Here is a 19,981-nt window from a genome sequence, read left to right on the forward strand (position 1 = left end):
GGGGAAGGGCAGAAATTAGAGCCCGATCCAGGCTCCCCCAAAATATATTTCCCATCTAGCCCCCGGCCTTTTCTCTTTCCCTCCGCTCTCCCTTCTGAGTTGTCCCCTAACTCTCAGAGGTCTCGGGTCTTCCTCAGCTACCCGGGGATTCTGGGGAGTCCCCGACCCTCAGCCTCGCTCCGAAGACTGTTTCCGAAGGAGCCGGGCGCCTCGAGGGGGAGGCCCTCCAACCCACGAGGGAAGAGCCTCCCCAAGTCGGGCCAAGGGGCAGCAGCTTTCTTTACCTGGAGGAGGACCGGGAGCAAGCAACCCCGGGCGAGGAGCCTCATGGTGAGAGGGAGGAGGCGTGGAGGGCGCTCCGCAGTTACCCCGAGGGCTCAGATCTCAGGCTCCACTCGGCTCCGCTCCCCGCTGAGGAGTCAGGCTGCGCGCCCCACCGCCGCGCTCCAGTTCTCAGCACCAGCGAGGGCTGAGGGAGAAGGAGGGAACCAGGTAAGCGACCAAGCGCGTGGTGATTGGCCCAGCCCCGCGAGGCCCCGCCCCTACTTACTGGAGGGGCCCGCAGGTGGGGCCCCAGCTTGCGGGTTGGCCTGGGGGCGGGGACCCGCGTTGGGCTGCGGGCAGAGGCCGCCACTCGGGTCCCCTGGGACTGGAGCTAGATGCTCGGCCTTTCCCCTGATCCCCCGCAGCCTCGACTGCTAAACCCGGGAGAGACGTCTGGGATGAGAGAGGAGAGAGGAGAGCTGGGCTGGGCGAAGGAGCAGACCCCTTCATCCCTCGCCGGCGGCGTGGGTTCTCGGGTATCCCTCGGCGTCTTAGCCATTCTGGGCTCCGAGGAGGCACCGGCTTGTACTCAACCCTCAGCCCGCACATCCCCTCCCACTTCTAAACTGAAAGTCCCTGGCTCCCCAGTCCCCAAGGTGAGCTCAGAGTAACACCGCGCCAGGCTTACAGTCACTGGGGAAGCCACTGAATTTCACCCCTTCCACCCCTACTGGTGTAAACTGAGGCTCACGGAGACGGACGTTGCCCATCGTCACATGGCTAGTTAATGGGCGAGAAAGGCTGCTTCTGAAAGAAGCGAGCAGAAGCAGGAGAACAGGATACCCCAAAACAGCAAGATTGCATGATGATCAACGGATAGAATTGGCTCTTCTCAGCAATAAAGTGATGCAAGACAATTCCAAGAGACGGGGTGGAAAATACTATCTTCATCCAGACAGATAACTGTAGAGATCGAATGTGAATCAAAGCATGCTATTTTCACTTTTCTTTGTTTGTTTTTGCCCTTTTGTTCTGCTTTCCCCCCCCCCCCACAACCTAATATGGACAGATGTTTGAAATGATTGTATATGTATAATCTATATCAGATTGTTTGCTGTCTTGGAAAGAGGGGAGGTAAGAGAAGGAGGGAGAAAAACATTTGGAACTCAAAATCTTCAAAAATGAATGTTCAGAACTATCTTTACATGTAATTGGAAAAAATTTTAATAGCAGAGAAGGGATTAGAATCTAGGCCTTCTGGCTTCAAAACCAGTATTCTTTTGATTGGAGAATGGTTGAACAAGCTATGACATATGAATAGAAGGAATTTGATGGTGTTATAAGAAATTGTGAAAGGAAAGGTTTCAGAGTGAAGAGAGCAGAATCAGAGCAATCTAGCTAGTTACAACGATTTGAGGGGACCTAAGAACCGATCTGGATCAATCAAGATTTCCAAAGCAGGAGGAAGCATATTGCCTTCCTCCTGCCAGAGAAATGATGTGCTCATAAATAGTAAATATGTATTTTCAGACATGATCAGTGTGGGGATTTGTTTTGGTGGACCATGCATATTAATTTACAAGAGTTTTATTTTTTCTTTTTTTCAGTAGCGGAGGGGAAAGGGAAAAGAAGAAGGAATTAGAATTGCAAAACAAAAAGAAAGAAAGAAAGAATAAGAAAGAAAGAAAAAAGGGTCATTGAAGCATTTTTTTTTTGGCTAAACTGCACAGAAGTCTAGAAAGGATCACAGATGAACAGCACAGATTTAAAAGTTTTATATTGAGTTTAGATTATGAATTATTTATAAGTTTTATATTCATATTTATATTAGATGTTTTAGAAGAAAAATAAACTATGTAATAGGGATTTCTAGTTTGACTTACAATCTTCCTTTTTAGCTTATTATGGCTATAGAACTCCTAATTTTATTTGCTGTTAGGGAAAGAAATTTTATTTTAAAGAATAAAATAAATCAATTAGATTCCCAGTGTTGGATTTGATCTTTATTCAGTCATTTGCTACCTGTGTGATCTACAAGTTACATCACTTTTCTGGGCTTCAGTTTCCTCATTCTTAAAATAAGAGAGTCACTTTCAGTTCTAAAAATCCTTTAACTACTAAGAATGCAGTGGTCAGGATTGTAGGAAACTCCCTTTCCTAAATGCGTGAAGGGAGTGGTAAAAGGAGAGGAAGGTTGCCTTTTGCTCCTGTTCCCTGCCACCCCGTCATCTTTAAAATGGGGAGTTCTCATTAGATTAATTCGATAAGCATTTATTATGTGGTAAACTGGAGGTAGCTATAGCAGGATTCATGCCCTCATTGTTGTTCAGTTGTTTCAGTCCAACTCTTCCTGGAGACATTTTGGGCTCGTGGTGTGTGTGTGTGTGTGTGTGTGTGTGTGTGTGTGTGTGTGTGTGTGTATTATGATACTGGAGTATCAGGAGGTAGAAAAGGGGGAAAGCTAGTCCTTCATCTATATGGCTCTCTCTGGGGGAAAAGTTTAAAAGTATTGGTTAACATTAAGTTTTTTGGTTATCTGTATATTTAACCTTATATTTTTCCATTTTGTTTTTCACTGAACAAGCATATATATATATTTTTTACCTTCCCCTCCCCCTTCAATTTAAGAGAAAAAAGAAAAACAAAGCCTTTGAAACAAACATGTATGTCCAAGCAAGACAAATTCCCACATGGCTCATGTCCCAAAGTGTGTCTTTATTCTGCACCCTAAATCCACTCCTCTTTGTCAGGAGGAGGATAGCATGCTTTATCCTTGGTACTCTCTCTAGAATGAATCCCGATTGGCCCAATATTGCATAGATCAGCTGTAGATTTAAACAGCATGGAGGTGGAATACCATATAGCATGCTGAACTGGAGAATCAAGGCATTCTAATCCTCCCTAATATTCTTACTGACTTTGACCCTAGACAAGTCCCTTCAATTTCCTCTTCAGTAAAATGGGGATAATAATAGTACCTACTCTGAATGAGATAATCTATATAACATATTTTGCCAACCTTAAGACCCTATAGGAATGTTTATTTTCCTCATTTCCTTCTAATCCCACCTAAATTCCCTCCTTCTGCAAAAAGCCTTTAGTGCTCCTTAATCTCAGTGTCTTACTTTGAGATTACCCCCAATTTATGTTATACAACTTGTTTGTACATGGTTGGTCATAAATCGTCTTCCTTCTTAGACTGTGAGCTCCTGGAGAAAGGGGATTACTTTGAATTTCTTTGTATTCCCAGTGCCTACCATATTTTGTTGCTGAGTCGTGTATGACTGCTCTTGATCTCATTTGGAGTTTTCTTGGCAAAGATACTGGAGGGATTTCCTTCTCCAGCTCATTTTACAGATAAGGAAATCGAGGCAAATAGGGGTAAGTGACTAGATCAGAAGTCACACAGGTAATTAAGTGTTTTGAGACTGGAAAATGAGTTTTCCTCCCCCCAGGCAGGGCACTCTATGCTTTGGGCCACCTGGCTGCTTGTCTAGTAGGTGCTTAATAAATGAGAGTTGAACGACTGCCTGGAATTGGAAGGGTGATAGGGACCTTAGTTTCCCTGCTTTCACTTGACTCAAGCCAATCAAACAATAAACATTTATTTAGAGCCTACGATGTGTTGGGCATTGGGCTAAGAAAGTGTTGGAGACAGACCAGGGAAAAAGCTACCCCTGCCCTCAAGGAGTTTACAATCTAATGAAGGAATTTACAGCACAATGCACTTTTAACCAGATCTCAGTTTCTATCCCAGGCCTTTTCTGATGCCTCTGAACTGCTAATGCTTTCCTTTTCCAGCTCACTTTCAGCTAGTCTGTATATGATTCATATTTGCACAAATAGAAAAATACATTATACAATTTGTCTCTTCCCTTAGAATGTACAAGATTTGTGTTCTTGCCTTTCTTTGTATACCCAGTGCTTAGCCCAGTGCCTGGCACACAGTCAGCATTCAATAAATACTTGTTGAGTAAATGGAGACTTAACACATTGAAGCTTCTATTTAAACACTTGTTAGTTAATTAAATGGATGCCAGTGTGAGGGAGGATTATAGAAGGGATCCCTAGAAAGCCGCTAGTTGAATTAGATGACCTTCAGGGTCTCCTCCAAATCCAGTTCTGGGCTTCTGAGAAGCCCAGGAGAAAGTAGGAGAAAGTACCACAAATCCTTGCTTCTGGGGAGGGAGTAAAATTGGATGCTCGCAGGCAGTCTCATTAAATGCATGAAGTTTGTGCAGGGTGTCTGAGCACAGAATGTAAAGGGAGCAGAAAACTTGTGTGCTTCCCATCCCCACCTGGGGGAAATTTTATGAGCCAGAGAAAGATGTTAAATAAATGCAAAGTAGCCCCATGCTCTCAGTAGTCTTTCCCCAGGAGTAGGACCCTGCTCCTTATTTTCTGCTTATTCCGGACCTGCCTCCGTCCTCTGGGGGGAGGTGCTGAAGCCATTAGCCAGATAGTTAAACATAAACTGAGCTTGGTGAAATAGCCATCATTAAGTAAACACCCTGCTGGAGAGAGATCCAGAGCTCTCATTTCCTCCCAGACACTTAGCATCCTTTCCAGCGGTCAGATGGGAGGTCCATTTAACACACCAATAAATTGAAAAATCACATTTTTGGCCACATCACTCCTTCCTCCATGCCTACCATCATCAGAAATCACACAACACATATGTCAATAAGCATTTATTAAGCACCTATTATGTTCCAAACACTGGTTAAGTGCTGGGGCTACAAAAAAGGATAAAAGAGAAAAACTATACAAATAAGATCTGTAGGAGAGAGGAATCATACATAGTTGATAGGGGAAAGGTTCTAACATTAAGGGAAGATTAGGAAAGGTTTCCTGTAGGTGTAAGTTTTTTGTTTTATTTTATTTTATTTTTTTTAGTTTTAGTTTTAGGTTTTTGTTTTGTTTTGTTTTTTGTTTTTTTAAGCGCACAGGAGGAGGGAGAAGCATTCTAAGCATAGGACACAAACCAGAGAAAATGCCCACAGTCTGCAGACAGTGTCTTGTGTGAGGAGCATAGAGACTAGTGTCTCTAATTCTCAGAGTAGTAGGGTATGTAAGGTATATATATATATATCAGACAGTGTCTTGTGTGAGGAGCATAGAGACTAGTGTCTCTAATTCTCAGAGTAGTAGGGGAATGTAAGGTGTATATATATATAACAGGTGGTTAGACCTGTATTTTAAGAAGATCATTTTGCCAGCTGAGTGGAGGATGGATTAGAGTGAGAAGAGACTTGAAGTGGGGGTAATCAATTACAAGGCTATTGTAGGAGTCCAGACATGAAATGATGAAGACCTGTAACAGAGTGATGGCAGTCAGAGGAAAGAAGGACACATTTAGAAGAGATGTTACAGAGGTAAAATCTATAGGACTTGACAACAGATTGGGGAGGGGAAGAGAGAGAGAGAGAGAGAGAGAGAGAGAGAGAGAGAGAGAGAGAGAGAGAGAGAGAGAGAGAGAGAGAGAGAGAGAGAGAGAGAAAGAGAGAGAGAGATGAGAATGATACACCTAGGTTATAGATTCTATCCACCACAGAAGCTTTCAGGATGGCATTGCCCTTCACAGTAATAGGGAAGTTTAGAAAGGAGGAGGGTTTGAGGGAAAAGATAGTGAGTTTAGTTTTGGACATGCTGAGTTTAAGATATTTATGAGACATCTAGTTTGAAATGTTAAATAAACATTTAGTGATGTGAAACTGGAGGGTTAAGAGAGAGATTAGGGTTGGATAATTAGACCTGAGAATCATCATCACAGAACAGACATATGAAGCCATGGAAACTGATGAAATAACCAAGGGAAATACTGTAGATGGAGAAGAGAAGTCCCAAAATAAAGGTCTAGGTAACATCTAGTTAGTGGGTAAGACCTGAATCAAGATCCAGCAAAGAAGACTGAGAAAGAATGGTTAGATGGGCAGGAGGAGAACCAGGAGGGAACAAGGTCACAAAATAGATAAGCATCAAGAAGAGGGTGATTGACAACAGCTGTAGAGAGGTCAGGAAGGATGCAGATTGAAGAAAAGCCATTAGATTGGGTAATTAAGAGATCAGAGGTAATGTTACAGAATGCTCTCTGCAAAGGGAGCAGAAAACTTGTCTGCTGACAAGCAGAGAGGAATTGCAATTGAATGATAAGGTCAAGAGTCAGATTGCAGGGAGTTAGGGAGAGGATGAGAGGAAAGAAAATGATGGTAACTTGTAGACAGCCTTTCTGGGTTGAGAAACAAAATAGAGAAGAGATATGGGACAGGTGGTGGGTATGGAATGATTAAATTAAGGTTTTTGTTTGTTTGATTTTTTTAGATTGGAGAAGACATATTCATTTATAGGCAGCAAGGAAGCAACCAGGAGACACCAAGAAATTGGAGGTCAGTGTTGAGAGTGCTTAGTTAGGATGATGGGAGGCAATCTGCTAGAAAAGACAGGATGGAATGGGATTTCTCGTATGTATAGAAGCATTTGCCTGGGCAAGGAGAAGGACCATTTTTTTATTGAGACAGGGATGAAGAATATAGTGGCAAAAAGGTATCTAGGGAATGTGAGATGAAGAAGAAGACAGAAGAGGGATCACCAGCAAATGGCCTCAATTTTTTCAGTGAAATATGAGGAAAGGCTTCCAGCTGAGAGGGTGAACAAAGGGAGAATCATGAGAGATTTAACGAAGGATAAAAAGACTTGTGGTAAATAGAAAATTTGTTAGTAGAAAAAGGATTGCCTTGCCAATAGTGAGGGTGTAGGTGAGGTCGTATAATATAAATCTTTTAGGGACTCAGCCTGATTTCATAGTGTTTCCAGCTCTATTCAGTGGCTCATGTGTAGGAGCAAAGGCAGTAAATGATCCAAGCAAGATTGGAAGTACTGTGTATGATGTGGCAGAGGACTGAAGAAAAGACAGTTTAGTGCCAGGGTCAAAATGGGAAAGAGAAGAGAATGTAGAAGAGCTTGAGAAAGAACTGAGGGGTCAGGAAATGGAGGTTACAATGGGGTTGAAGAACAGAGTTTGAGGTAGCAAGGCAGAGAGTTGAAATAATAATTATGATCAGCCAAGAGAATGTCAGAATTTATGAACATGGAAGTGGGGTATTTGTGAACCATCAATAGTGTGACCACCTATATGAATATTATAGAAAATTATTGTTCTGTAAGAAATGACCAGCAGGATGATTTCAGAGAGGCTTGAAGAGACTTACATAAACTGATGCTGAGTGAAATGAGCAGGACCAGGAGATCATCATATACTTCAACAGCAATACTATATGATGATCAATTCTGATGAAAGTGGCCATCTCCAGCAATGAGATGAACCAAATCAGTTCCAATAGAGCAGTAATGAACTGAACCAGCTACACCCAGCAAAAGAACTCTGGGAGATGACTATGAATCACTACATAGAATTCCCAATCCCTCTATTTTTGTCCGCCTGCACTTTTGATTTCCTTCACAGGCTAATTGTACACTATTTCAAAGTCCGATTCTTTTTGTACAGCAAAATAACTATATGGACATGTATACATATATTGTATTTAACTTATACTCTAACATATTTAACGTGTATTGGTCATTCTGCCACCTGCGGGAAGGGGTGAGGAGAAGGAGGAGAAAAATTGGAACAAAAGGTTTTGCAATTGTCAATGCTGAAAAATTACCCATGCATATATCTTGTAAATAAAAAGCTATAATAAAAAAATTAGCGTGATCACCTTTGTGTGTGGCAGAGATGGAATAGAAGTCATGGGAAACGAATATGTTGAAGAATGTTGATTAGGATATTTGATGGAGTATCAAAAAGTAAGGAGGTAAAATCAATAAATAAGGAGGTAAAAAGACTAAGGCACTGGACTCATTGAAGAAAAGGAAGACTGTCTTGGAGATCAATAACCAGGATTTTGATTGGGTGATGTAAACTGAATGAATCTCAAAGAGGAGAAATTACTGATTGATAGTGGTAGAAGGAAAACCTGGAAGTGGCAAGTGGCAAGAATGAGTTGAGGGGAATGAGTGAAAGTATAGCCAATCCTGGAAAGGAGAACCACAGAATTTGTCCCATCAGGAGTTGGTAAGGTCTCAGTGAGAACCCTTGGTCACGGCAGAAATTGGATTCGGGTCCAAGTCCTTGGTACCACACTACGTCTCATAAAGTCCATTCCCTAAAGCACAGAGTAGGGCTTCAGTTGTTCCATACAGTAGGCAGGAGAGTCTATGCTAACAAGATGAGCAACCCATCACATCTGTGGAGGAGAAATATTCAGAGTAACATCGGCATTTCCTATGCATTTTGATCTGCAACTTTTCTAGGAAAGAGCACTGGGGTGCTATAGGACAAAGAAGAGATCTTTCCCGATCCTCTTCTGTGTATCATCTTCCTTTCTAGTATAAGGAGTATCTGAGAGCCATTTGGACCAAGGGCTGGAATGGAATGTTTTCTAGGCAAATGATTTAATGATCAGCTCTCCCCTGGGCCATTGATGGGGCGAATATACAGATCAGAACCAAAATCAATAATGACGGCAAATCATTGCCCCAGAGAAACTGACAAATTAAAATTCAACAAATGTTTATTGTGCAATTCCTCTGAATGTCATCAGGCTGAGTGCTAGGGATGCAAAGAGCAGGTATTCCCTCCAACCTCAGCCATGACTAGGGTGGGACCGTCAGTGTAATGGTGCTACACAGTTTAGCTACACAGTGCTCCAGAAATGACTAGTAATAACTAGAGTCTAGCCATAAAGTTTAAAAATTGATTTCCTGAGTTTTCCTATCCCTACCCACACGTGGCTCCTGTCCTATCTGACCAAATAGATTATCAACTTTAAGATGAAGTCTGTCTTTTTCTTATGTGTAACCCCCCTGCTTAGCAAAGTGCCTGACACATGTGGTTGTTGTTATTCAATTGTTTTAATGGTATCCAATGTTTCCTGACCACATTTGGGATTTTCTTGCCAAAGACACTGGAATTTCTCCAGCTCCTTTTACAGATGAGGAAACTGAGGTAAACAGACTTGTCCAGGGTCACATTTGAACTTGGGTCCTCCCGACTTCAAGCCTGATGTCCTTTCCACTACGCCACCTAAATGCCCTTTTGGCACATAGTAGACGCTTAATAAGTGATTATTGGATTTTGAATTGAAATGACTCTGTGCTACTTGGGTGTGGTTGGGGACAGGCAGCAGGGATCATTTTCTTTTCATAACCACTCCATCTTCGGCAATGGCTGTTCCCTCAAAAAAGTAGGAACTTCAGTCATACCCCCTCCCCTATTTCACTCAACTTGTTACTTTTGGCTCCACTTCCAGAAGTATAGACCCATTTATTTCTTCTTATTGTTTGAGACTCCTATGTTCTAATGTAAATTCTCCATACTCTGTCTCTTCAATGTGCTATGTAAGCCTTCCTCTAATTCTCTTGACATTGTGAAGATAAAAATGTTTCATGCTGGCTCCCTCATCGATTATCCCTTGTTCCTTTTACTGACATCCTTTCCTGGCAAATACTTCTCTGATGCTCTCCCTTTTGCTGATTCTCTTGAGCAGTTTTCTGGCAATGCATCAGGACTTGCTTGTATCTGCCACTCACGTGTTCTTCCAACAATCCTTTGGGTGACCCCTAACTTTAATTCTTCAAAGACAATGGTATTTGGTGGCCAGCATTCCTGGAAGAATAGGGATGTTAAAAAGGGGAGGTTTATATATCTGGGAAAGGCTTGGAGACATTAAGAACATGGCACTGTTCCCCACAGGCAATCTAGTCCACCATGCTCTTCCCATTAAATTCCTCACCCAACTTCAGGTTCCTCCTAAGATCAATGTCTATCCAGCTGTCTATCATAATCTGGACAAGGGCTGGGGAAATGGGCATAAAAGAGAACCCAGCTCCTGGCTTCTGAAAAATCTTAGTCCACAAAAAGGACTAGTACTTATAAAAAAAGATGAAGGAGGAGAAGGAAGAGGAGAAAAAGAAGAAAAAAGACAAGAAGTAGGAAAAGGAAGAGAAGGAGAAGGAGGAAATGAAGAAGATGAAGAAAGAAGGAAGAAGGAAAAGGAAAAAGAAGAAGGAAGAAGGAAAAGGAAAAAGAAGAAAGAAGAAGAAAGAAGGCGAAGGAAGAAGAAAGATGATGATGACCATGACAACAATGTCAATTATTAAGAGCTATTTCACCCAACCAATAAATTGACAACCTAAATAATATGGATGAATATTCACAAAATTTAAATTTTTCAGAATACTAATTGCAATTAAGTAATCCTATCTTAGTCACAGAAATTGAATGTCATAAATAAATTCCCAACAGAAAAGAAATTAGGGCCTGATAGATTTACAAATGAATTCTACCAAAAATTTAAAGAACAATTCCAACAATACATAAACTAAAAAAAAAAGCAAAGAAAGACTCCTACAAAATTTCTTCTATGGCACAAATACAATCTCGATATATAAGCTAGGGAGAGTCCCATTAGACAAAGAAAAATATATGCCAATTTCCCTAATGAATATTAATGCAAAGATTTTAAATAAAATATAAGCAAGGATATTACAGCAATAGTTCAAAGATCATTTGCCATGACCAGACTGGATTTATACCAGGAATGCAGAAGTGGTTCAATATTAGGAAAACTGTAAATATATTTTACCATATTAATAACAAAAACACAAAAAGCATGTGATTATTTCAGTAGATCCAGAAAATGCTTTTGACAAATACCCATTGCTTTATTCCTCTGTTACTTCTAAACCCTAGAAAGCCCATGAATAGAGAATTCCCTAAAATAAGAATTAGTATCTATCTAAAACCAAGAGTAAGTACTATCTGTAATGGGGTTAAACTAGAAGAAGCCTTTCCAGTAAGATCAGAAGTGAAACAAAATTGTATGTTATCATCATGTCTATTCAATATTATATTGGAAATGCTAACTATGGCAATAAAATAAGAAAAAGAAGTTGAAACAATAAGTATAAGCAAATAAAAAATAAAACTCTCACTTTTGCAAATGATATGATGGGTTACTTAAAGAATGCTTGAGAAACAACTAAAAACTAATTAAAACAACTAATTTCAACAAAGCTGTAGGAAATGAACTTCAACCACATATATTATAATCATTTCTGCATATTTCCAACAAAATCTAGCAGGAAAAGAGAAAAAGTCCATTTAAAGTAACTATGGAGAGCAGCTAAGTGGTGCAGTGGATAGAGCACCAGCCCTGAAGTTAGAAGGACCTGAGTTCAAATTTGACCAAAGACACTTAACACTGCCTAGCTGTGTGACTCTGGGCAAGTCACTTAACCCCAATTGCCTCTGGGAAAAAAATAAAATAAATAATAATAATAATAAATAAAGTAACTATGGACATTCATCAAAAGACAAACAAGAATATAGGAACACAATTACAAAATACTCTTCACATGAATTAAGATTCAAATAATTGCATAAAGATTAATTGCTCATGTTTGGCTGAGCCAATGTAATGAAAATGACAACACTATCTCAACTAATTTACTTACCAAACTGCAAAAGAATTACTATTGAGCTAAAAAAATATATAACAACATTCATTTGAAGGAATAAAAGATTAAGAATAGCAAGGGAAACAATGGGAAAAAACTGGGGGAGTAGAGAAGAAAAGAGTCCTAATAGTCCTACATTTCAAATTATATTAAAATCTGTAATTATTTTTAAAAATTGTACTGCATAAGAAATAAGTTGTTCAGTGGAACATATTACATACCTAATATAAGAAACAAATGGATATAGTAATTTAGTATTTGAAAAACTCAAAAGATCCGAGAAACTGGGACAAGTACTCATTATTCATCAAAAACTGCTGGGAAAACTGGAAAGAGTTCTGACAGAAACTATGTATAGACCAACATCTCACATCATATACCAAAATATGATTTTGATGTAAAGAGGGTGACATTGTAAACAAATTAATGGAGTGTGGAAGAAATTAACTGTCAGATTCACGGACAGGAGAAAAGTTCATGATCAAACAAGAAATAGAGAAGTTCATAGGAGGCAAATAGTAAATTAAATTAATAATAAGTAATTGAATAAGTAATTTTATGTAATTAAAATTATATAACATTTAAAAGATTTTATTAAAAATAGTTAAAACTAGAAGAAAAGCAGGAAAAAACTGCGCTAAGTTTCTGATATCATTTCATTTTTAAGATTGGAAATGAGTCAAATTTACTGTAAGAATCATTTCCCAATTGATAAATAGTGAAAGGATATGAATAGGTGGTTTTCAGAGAAAGAAATCCAAATTATTCAAACACATATAGGAAAAAATTCTCTAAATCATTAATAGAGAAATACAAATTAAAACAGTTCTGAGGTTGAATTTGTCTAAGATAACAAATAAGGAAAATGTCAAATACTAGAGGGGCTGTGGAAAACAGACATACTAATGCATTGTTGATGGAACTGTGAAGGATCCAGATATTCTGGAAAGCAATTTGGAAATATGCCTAAAAAGTTATTGAACTATACACTCCCTTTGACCCAGTATTAATGTTACTAGGTCTAAACTCCAAAGAGATCAAAGAAAGAAGAAAAAGACCAACCTATACAAAAGCATTTATTGCATTTCCTTTTGTGGTAGCAAAGAACTGGGAACTTGAGAAATGCCTATCAATAAGAAATGAATGACTAAACAAATTATGGAATATAAATATGATGGAATATCTGCATCCAGAAAAATAACTCTGGAGATTGATTATAAATCAACACATATTATGTTCACTTTTTTTTTCTACTTTTTTGTTCTTTCCCGTAGTTTTCCCTTTTTGTTCTGATTTTTTTCTCTCCCAACATGATTCATAAAGAAATGTGTATTAAAAAGTTAATATACATGTATAACTAGAAAAAATAAAGAAATGAATAAAGAAAAATAGATATGATGGAATACTACTGTGGTTTAAGAAATAATGAAAGAGATTGTTTCAGAAAAACTTGAGAAGACTTAGAATTGTAGTGAAGTCAAGTGGACATAACCAGGAGAACAATTTATACAGTAATGGCAATATTACAAAGAAAATCAACTTTGATAGGATTACCTCTAATCAATACATTGATGAAGCACAATTCTGAATTTAATCTCATGATAAAGCATGCTATGCACCTTCAGATAGAGAACTAGTGGATGTTGAGTACAGATTGAAGAAGAATATTTTCCTTTCTTCCTCCCTCCCTTCCTTCTTTCCCTCCCTCACCCCCCTTCCTTTTCTTCTTTCCTTCCTTCCTTCCTTCCTTCCTTCCTTCCTTCCTTCCTTCCTTCCTTCCTTCCTTCCTTCCTTCCTTCCTTCCTTCCTTCCTTCTTTTCTTCCTTCCTTCCTTCCTTCTTTTCTTCCTTCTTTCCTTCCTTCTTTTCTTCCTTCCTTCCTTCCTTCTTTTCGTCCTTCTTTTCTTCCTTCCTTCCTTCCTTCCTTCCTTCCTTCCTTCCTTCCTTCCTTCCTTCTTTTCTTCCTTCCTTCCTTCCTTCTTTTCTTCCTTCCTTCCTTCCTTCCTCATGCTTAAAATCAGGAGATGATGAAGTGTCTTGTGTAAAGAGATCTGTATCACTGGGAACTTGAGAGGAGGCAGAAATTAGGGGATCGGGCCTCTGGTATTCTTTTGTAATAGGATAGACCTGGGGGCCAAGCCACCGGGGCTTCTACAAGTCAGGCATTTTCAGAGAAAGTGGACCCTTGGGGAAACCAGAGCAAAGTTCCCAGGGTCAGTGGTGAGGGTCAGGCACCAAATCCAAGGTTAGCGTGGAGGGCCAGCACCCCGGGGACCCCTCTCTGTCTAGGGGAGCCCTGCTTTCTCCAGCTGGGGTGTGCAGAACTTAGGCTTTCACCACTGGGGACTCTGGCCCAGGGAAAAATTATCCCAGCCCAGCTGCTGTGGCCAGAATAAAAGTGGAGAAAGGAATGCTACTGTTAAAGAGACTCTAACATGATGGGGCCCATGCAGTGCAGTGGATAGAGCACCAGGTCTGGCAGGGAGAACTGAGTTCAAATTCAGCCTCAGACACTTCCTAGCTTTGTGATCACCCTGTTTTTACTCAGTTTTCTCATCTGTAAAAGGAGCGGAAATGGCAAACCACTGAAGTATCTTTGGCAAGAAAATCTCAAATGGGGTCACCAAGAACAACACATGATTGAAATGACTGAACAACAACAGAGCATGATGGGGAGAGAGGGCACACCTTAAGAAATCAAAATAATTTAATTAATTAAAGATTAATGTACAATGCAAATAATTGCACATTTCCTAAGTTAAAGGCTTAAGATTGCTTGTAATGATGAGGCCCCCAGGCTATCTGTTCCAGCCTTGTGCTCATTACAGGAGGTAGAGACTGATGTCCCCCTGTGTAACGAGCTGGGCAAGGGAAGACCCAGATTCTAGTCTCAACCCTGTAAGGACTCCCTTCCTTAGCCGGCCCCCGACCCCTTTATAACTGCTTCTCCTATCACCATCTCACAGGGCTACTGGCAGGCCCCATTAGGTTGGACCGATCAGTGAACATCTCTCTAAAGAGCTGAGTCTCTCTGCTTGGAGTAGTCTCCATTGGGCTCAGAGCTCAGGATTGATCCCCATTCCTTGGCACTTGAGGCACTTGCTCTGCAGTTATTAAATCATTCGTTAGGCAACCATGGCTTCTCCCATTTCCCAAGAAGGTAGCGCCAGTAGGATTTACTCTAGGGGTTCCTCTGTTTAAGAAGAATGAAGTTGGGGTTCTTCAAGAGCTTGCTCTAGCTTCTCCAGCCAGCTTTATGGGCTGGAGGGAAGGAAACTGCTGGTAGGAAGGGACTCCTCCCCCTCTTTCTTCCTTCCCCAGGGACTACAATTAGAAGTTTGTTTGTGAGGAGAACTCATTCCAGCTCTGCCAGTGGGAAGGGTGGGAAGGCAGAATATCTTTATCTGGATTAGATTAATTATCGGATGCCCTTCAAGTGAGTAGAGGATCAAAAGAGGCAGATCCATCCGTCTGCCGAAGGCACGACGCCAAACTCAAGCAGCGGACCTGGCTCCGGGACAAGGACCAGGTGCTGATGTTGGCTACGCCCATCCCAGCTCACCTGCCAATGGTACAACTTGGAACCATAGAAGCAGTTACAGGGTTCTTTATCAACCTGGTCCTTAAGTAAGAGGCTTTAGCTAGAAATTCTGGGCTTTCCATCAGAGTAAAAAAGAGACAAAAGTCCTTTTGGCAGTGGTTTGGGGTGGAGCGTTGGGTTGGACACCAGATTTGAGCTCTAGATCCAGATGGTAATGAGCCCTCCCCAAGAATCCCAGAGTTCTGGAGTCAGAGGGGAACTCGGCAGCTTTCTGACCCAACCCCCAGCCCCAAAAGGAAATACCACTATAGTGTATCCAGAAATGATGATCTAGGTTCTATTGCCCCAAAGACTTTCAATGATGGGCAGCTCATTACCCGCAGAAGCAAATGCTTCCACTTTTGGAGGGTTCTATTAAGACAATTTTCCTGACATTGAGCCTAAATTTCTCTCTTAGCTCTTAGTTCTGCCCTTTGGAAACAAACACGTCTTATCCCCCTTCCATATGACAGTCCTTCAAATTCTTATATAGAAGATTCATCCCCCTCCCTCATTAGGTGGCTCAGTGGATAGAGCAGTGGTTCTCAAAGTATGGTCTAGAGAATCCTGGGGATCTCTGAAACCCTTTTAGAGGGTCTACAAATTCAAAAATAGTTTTTATTTCCAATATAGTAAATGTCTATAAATATAATCCAGATAAACAAAAACTCTTTGGAGAGATCCTCAAAAATTTTTAATAGGATAAAGATACTGAAAACAAAAGTTTGAAAACCACTGGGATAGAGTCCTTTGTCTGAACTCAGAAAGGCTTGAGTTTACATCTGGTCTTAGCTCCTTGACCCTAGGCAAGTCACTTAACCTCTATCTGTCTCAGTTTCCTCATCTGTAAAATGGGGTATTCATAGTACTTATCTCAAAGAGTTATTGTGAGACTCACATAAGGCAATATTTATATGTGTTTAGCACAGTGCTTAGCACATAGTAGGTCTTATACATGAATGCTTGTTTTCTTTCTTTTTGAAGACAGATATCACTTCTTTCCTCCTATCCCAGTTCTAAAACTAAGCACAGTACCCTAAATGTTGTTTGAAGAGGACATATAGTATAGAATAGGACCATCAACTCCGTATTTCTGGAAGTTATTCCCTTTCTTAATGCAGCCCAAGATGGCATTCGCCTTTTTGGCTGCCTCTTCACTCTATTGACTCAAAGTTAATTTGCAATCCATTTGCCCATACTGCCAGACTGTTTAAACCAACTCTTTTCCATCTTCTGGTGAATCCAAGTATTTATCCCTATTGGGTTTCATCCTATATTATTCATACCTCTACAAACCCAAGTGTTATTCTTCTTTTACATATTTTCTTCTTTACCATCCCCATTCTCTCGCCACTTGTTTTCAATCTTCCCCTGGCTAGTGGCTGCTTCCTTACTGCCTACAAACCTGCCTGGGTCTCCCCCAGCCTCAAAAACTCTTTACTTGATCCATCTACTCCCGTTAACTGTTGTCTCCTGTTGCTCCTGCCCCTGGTGACTAAGTCCCTGGAGAAGGCAATCCACAATAGGTTCCTCCATCTGAGTTGCAGAGACTGGCTTCTGACTTCATCATTCAACCAGAACCACTTCCTCCAAAGTTCCTAGTGATCTCATAACTCAGTTGGCAGTTGTGAGCAGTTTTTTAAAGTAATATTTTATTTTTTCAAATACATGCAAAAATAGGTTTAACATTCACCTTTGCAAAACCTTGTGTTCCAAACTTTTCTCCCTCTCTCCTCCCTCCCCCTCTCCAACACGGCAAGCAATCAATATAGATTAAATATGTTCAATTCTTCTAAATATATTTCCATATTTGTCATGCTGCACAAGAAAAATCATACCAAAGAGGGAAAACAAGAAAAAACAAACAAACAAACAACAAAAGAAAGATGAAAATACTATGTTTTAATTCATATTCAGTCTCTATAGTTTTCTTTCTGAATGTGGATGACACTTTCCCTCCCAACTCTACTAGAATTGCCCTGAATCACCAATCTTCTTATATCATATGCCCCTCTATATTCTTTGTGATCTAGTGATACCAGCCATCTTGTTATTCTTCCCATAAGACCCCCCATCTTCAGATTCTATGCACTTTCTCTAGCTGCCCCCCAAATCTGGAACACTCCCCCTTCTCATCTCTACCTCCTAGCTTCCTTGGCTTCCTTCAAGTCCCTGCTAGAATCCTACTAGAAGCCTTTCCTGATTCCCCTTTTACCCTGATGCCTTCCTTCTATGATTATCTCCAATTTATCCTATCAAGATATCATCTATACCTAGTTACTTCATGTTGTCCCTCTCACTCCCCAAGAGACTGTGAGCTCCTTGAGTGCAGGGAATTTTTTTTTTCGATTGAAGCTTTTTATTTCCAAAATATATGCAAGGATAATTTTTCTCCATTGACCTCATGCAGGGAATGTTTTTGCCTTTCTCTGTATCTCTAGCTCTTGGCACAGTGCTTGGTATATGTTGCCATTTCAGTTCCAGTCATGTCTCACTTTCTGTGACCTCATCTGGGGTTTTCTTGGTAGAGATATGGGAGTGGTTTGCTATTTCTTCTCCAGCTCATATACAGATGAGGAAACTGAGGCAAGCACAGTTAAGTGATTTGCCAGAGTTGCACAGCTAATTGTCTGGGGCCAGATTTGAACTCAGAGAGATAAATCTTTCTGACTCCAGGTCTGGCGGTCTATCCACTGCACCACTTAGCATAGTAGATGCTTTATAAATATTTTTTGACTTACAATTAAGTACCACACATTGCTCTAGCTTGTCAAAATCTTTCAGTCCATCATTTAATTAATCCAAGTTTAGAGCCCAAGACTAGAGCATAGATGCGGCTTGGAGTCACCAACTAGGAAACCAAAAAAACTATTATTCCAGGGGTTACTGATAGATTTTGTGTAATGAATCCTTAAACAGTCTGGTGAAGTCTAGGGACTTCCCACAGTAATGTTCTTAAGGACATTAAATAAAACACAAAGGAAACCAATTATGGTCAAATGCATTTACCGAATACTTTAAAAAAAAAATCTATAGGCTCCATTTTAACAACACTTGCTCTTTTTGAAGTCAAGATATCTGGGTTTAAGGAATTCTTTGGGACTCTTTCCTCTGAAGAGGAAAATCCGTACTCCCTTTTTTTTTCTCCTTTCTTATCCCTTTCACCTTCTACTTCTACCCTTCCTTCTGTAAGCCTCCCCCTTTCCTATCTCCTTTCCCCTCCTACTTCCTTATAGGGTGAGACAAGTTTCCATACCAAACTATGTATGATATTCCCTCTTTGAGCCAAATCCAATGAGATTAAGGTTCAAACAATGATTATCCCCTTTCTTTCTTTCCCTCAATTGTAAGAGGTCTTTTTTGCCTCTTCATGTGATGCAATTTACTCCATTTTACCTCCCCTTTCCTTTTAGGACAATCCCTTTTCCACTCCTAGTTTCTTTTTTATATCATCTCATTAAACCTACACCCTCTAAGTATACCCCTGACAAATAGACAGTTCTTAAGAGTTACAGACATCATCTTGGGACTTTCTTCTCACTAGAAACCCAGGTGAGTGATAGGGAGTGATTGGTCCAACTATATTTTATATCTAGGACCCAACAAGGTATCATACTTGGGGACTTCTCTCCTGGGTAGCCCCATGGTAAGGGGAGGAGACAGGGGAACAGTCAGCTTTGGTTTAAACACTGCGAAGAGACCAAGATTTGCCAAAGACTTATTTTTAAAGCCCTATGAATCTGACAGCGACCGATGATGGTTCACAGAAAATTCCAACGTTCTCTGCCTGCTGCCGGAAGCTTTAATTATGAATCACTCTGTATGGGGGTAACAGGACAGAGCTTGTCTGTGGAGCTCAGCTACCATTACTGTCTGCTGGGGTTGTGCTGTTGTGGTTTATAATGTCTTGTCAAGTGAATTATAACCTTACGTGCATTCCAGGCCTTTTGGTCTCTGCAGATGACCTATGGAAGCTCTAGAATTGAGCTCTCAAATTCATCTCGGCCTTTTAAGCCTACCCAATCAATCAGGACAAGGGCCAGAGCAGCAGTAAGTACAAATTGCTGATACAGAAAGACACACAGAGCTTAGAGTAACTCAGCCCCTGGAACCAGCACGCACCAGGAACCACGGGGCAGGGGTGCCTTCCCACCACCCCCTCATCATAATTTCTTGGCTCTGTCCCGTTGCTGGAGGGGTGTATTTCCCTCATTCCGGATATAAGGTGAGGAGGGAGGGAGAAAAAGTTGGAACACAAGGTTTTTCAAGGGTGAATGTTGAAAACTATCTTTGCATGTATTTTGAAAAATAAAAAGTTATTATTATTTTTAAAAAGCTACTGGAATGGTTTGCCATTTCCTTCTTCAGGTCATTTGACAGATTGGGAAACAAAGGCAAACAGGGTTAAGTGACTTGCTCAGGAAGAGTTTTCCTGATTCCAGGACCCCCACTGTACCACTGTTACCAACAATGACTTACATGGAAGAAGTGGTGCGAGAAATACCATCTTGGGAGTATGGGATCAAAAAAGATGGCGGGCTGATCATGCAACAAAGAACAAGAGGTTTGGGGTGAGCAATCGGCCCTTGAGCCAAACTGCTCACCTTCTGCTTGTTTG

General features: G+C 40.6%; 1 protein-coding gene across 1 annotated transcript in view; it reads right to left on the minus strand.

Annotated features, from left to right (window-relative positions):
* CDH3 (cadherin 3) overlaps nucleotides 1-497 on the minus strand; it is a 49,041-nt gene extending 48,544 nt beyond the window's left edge. Inside the window, exon 1 of the mRNA XM_051974729.1 lies at nucleotides 285-497. Coding sequence (XP_051830689.1) covers nucleotides 285-329 — 45 coding nt within the window. The 5' untranslated portion in view covers nucleotides 330-497. The remainder of the gene's footprint in view (nucleotides 1-284) is intronic.
* Nucleotides 498-19,981: the final 19,484 nt, after the last annotated feature.

This window comes from Antechinus flavipes, chromosome 2, assembly GCF_016432865.1.
Source record: "Antechinus flavipes isolate AdamAnt ecotype Samford, QLD, Australia chromosome 2, AdamAnt_v2, whole genome shotgun sequence".
NCBI classification, from domain to species: Eukaryota; Metazoa; Chordata; class Mammalia; order Dasyuromorphia; family Dasyuridae; genus Antechinus; species Antechinus flavipes.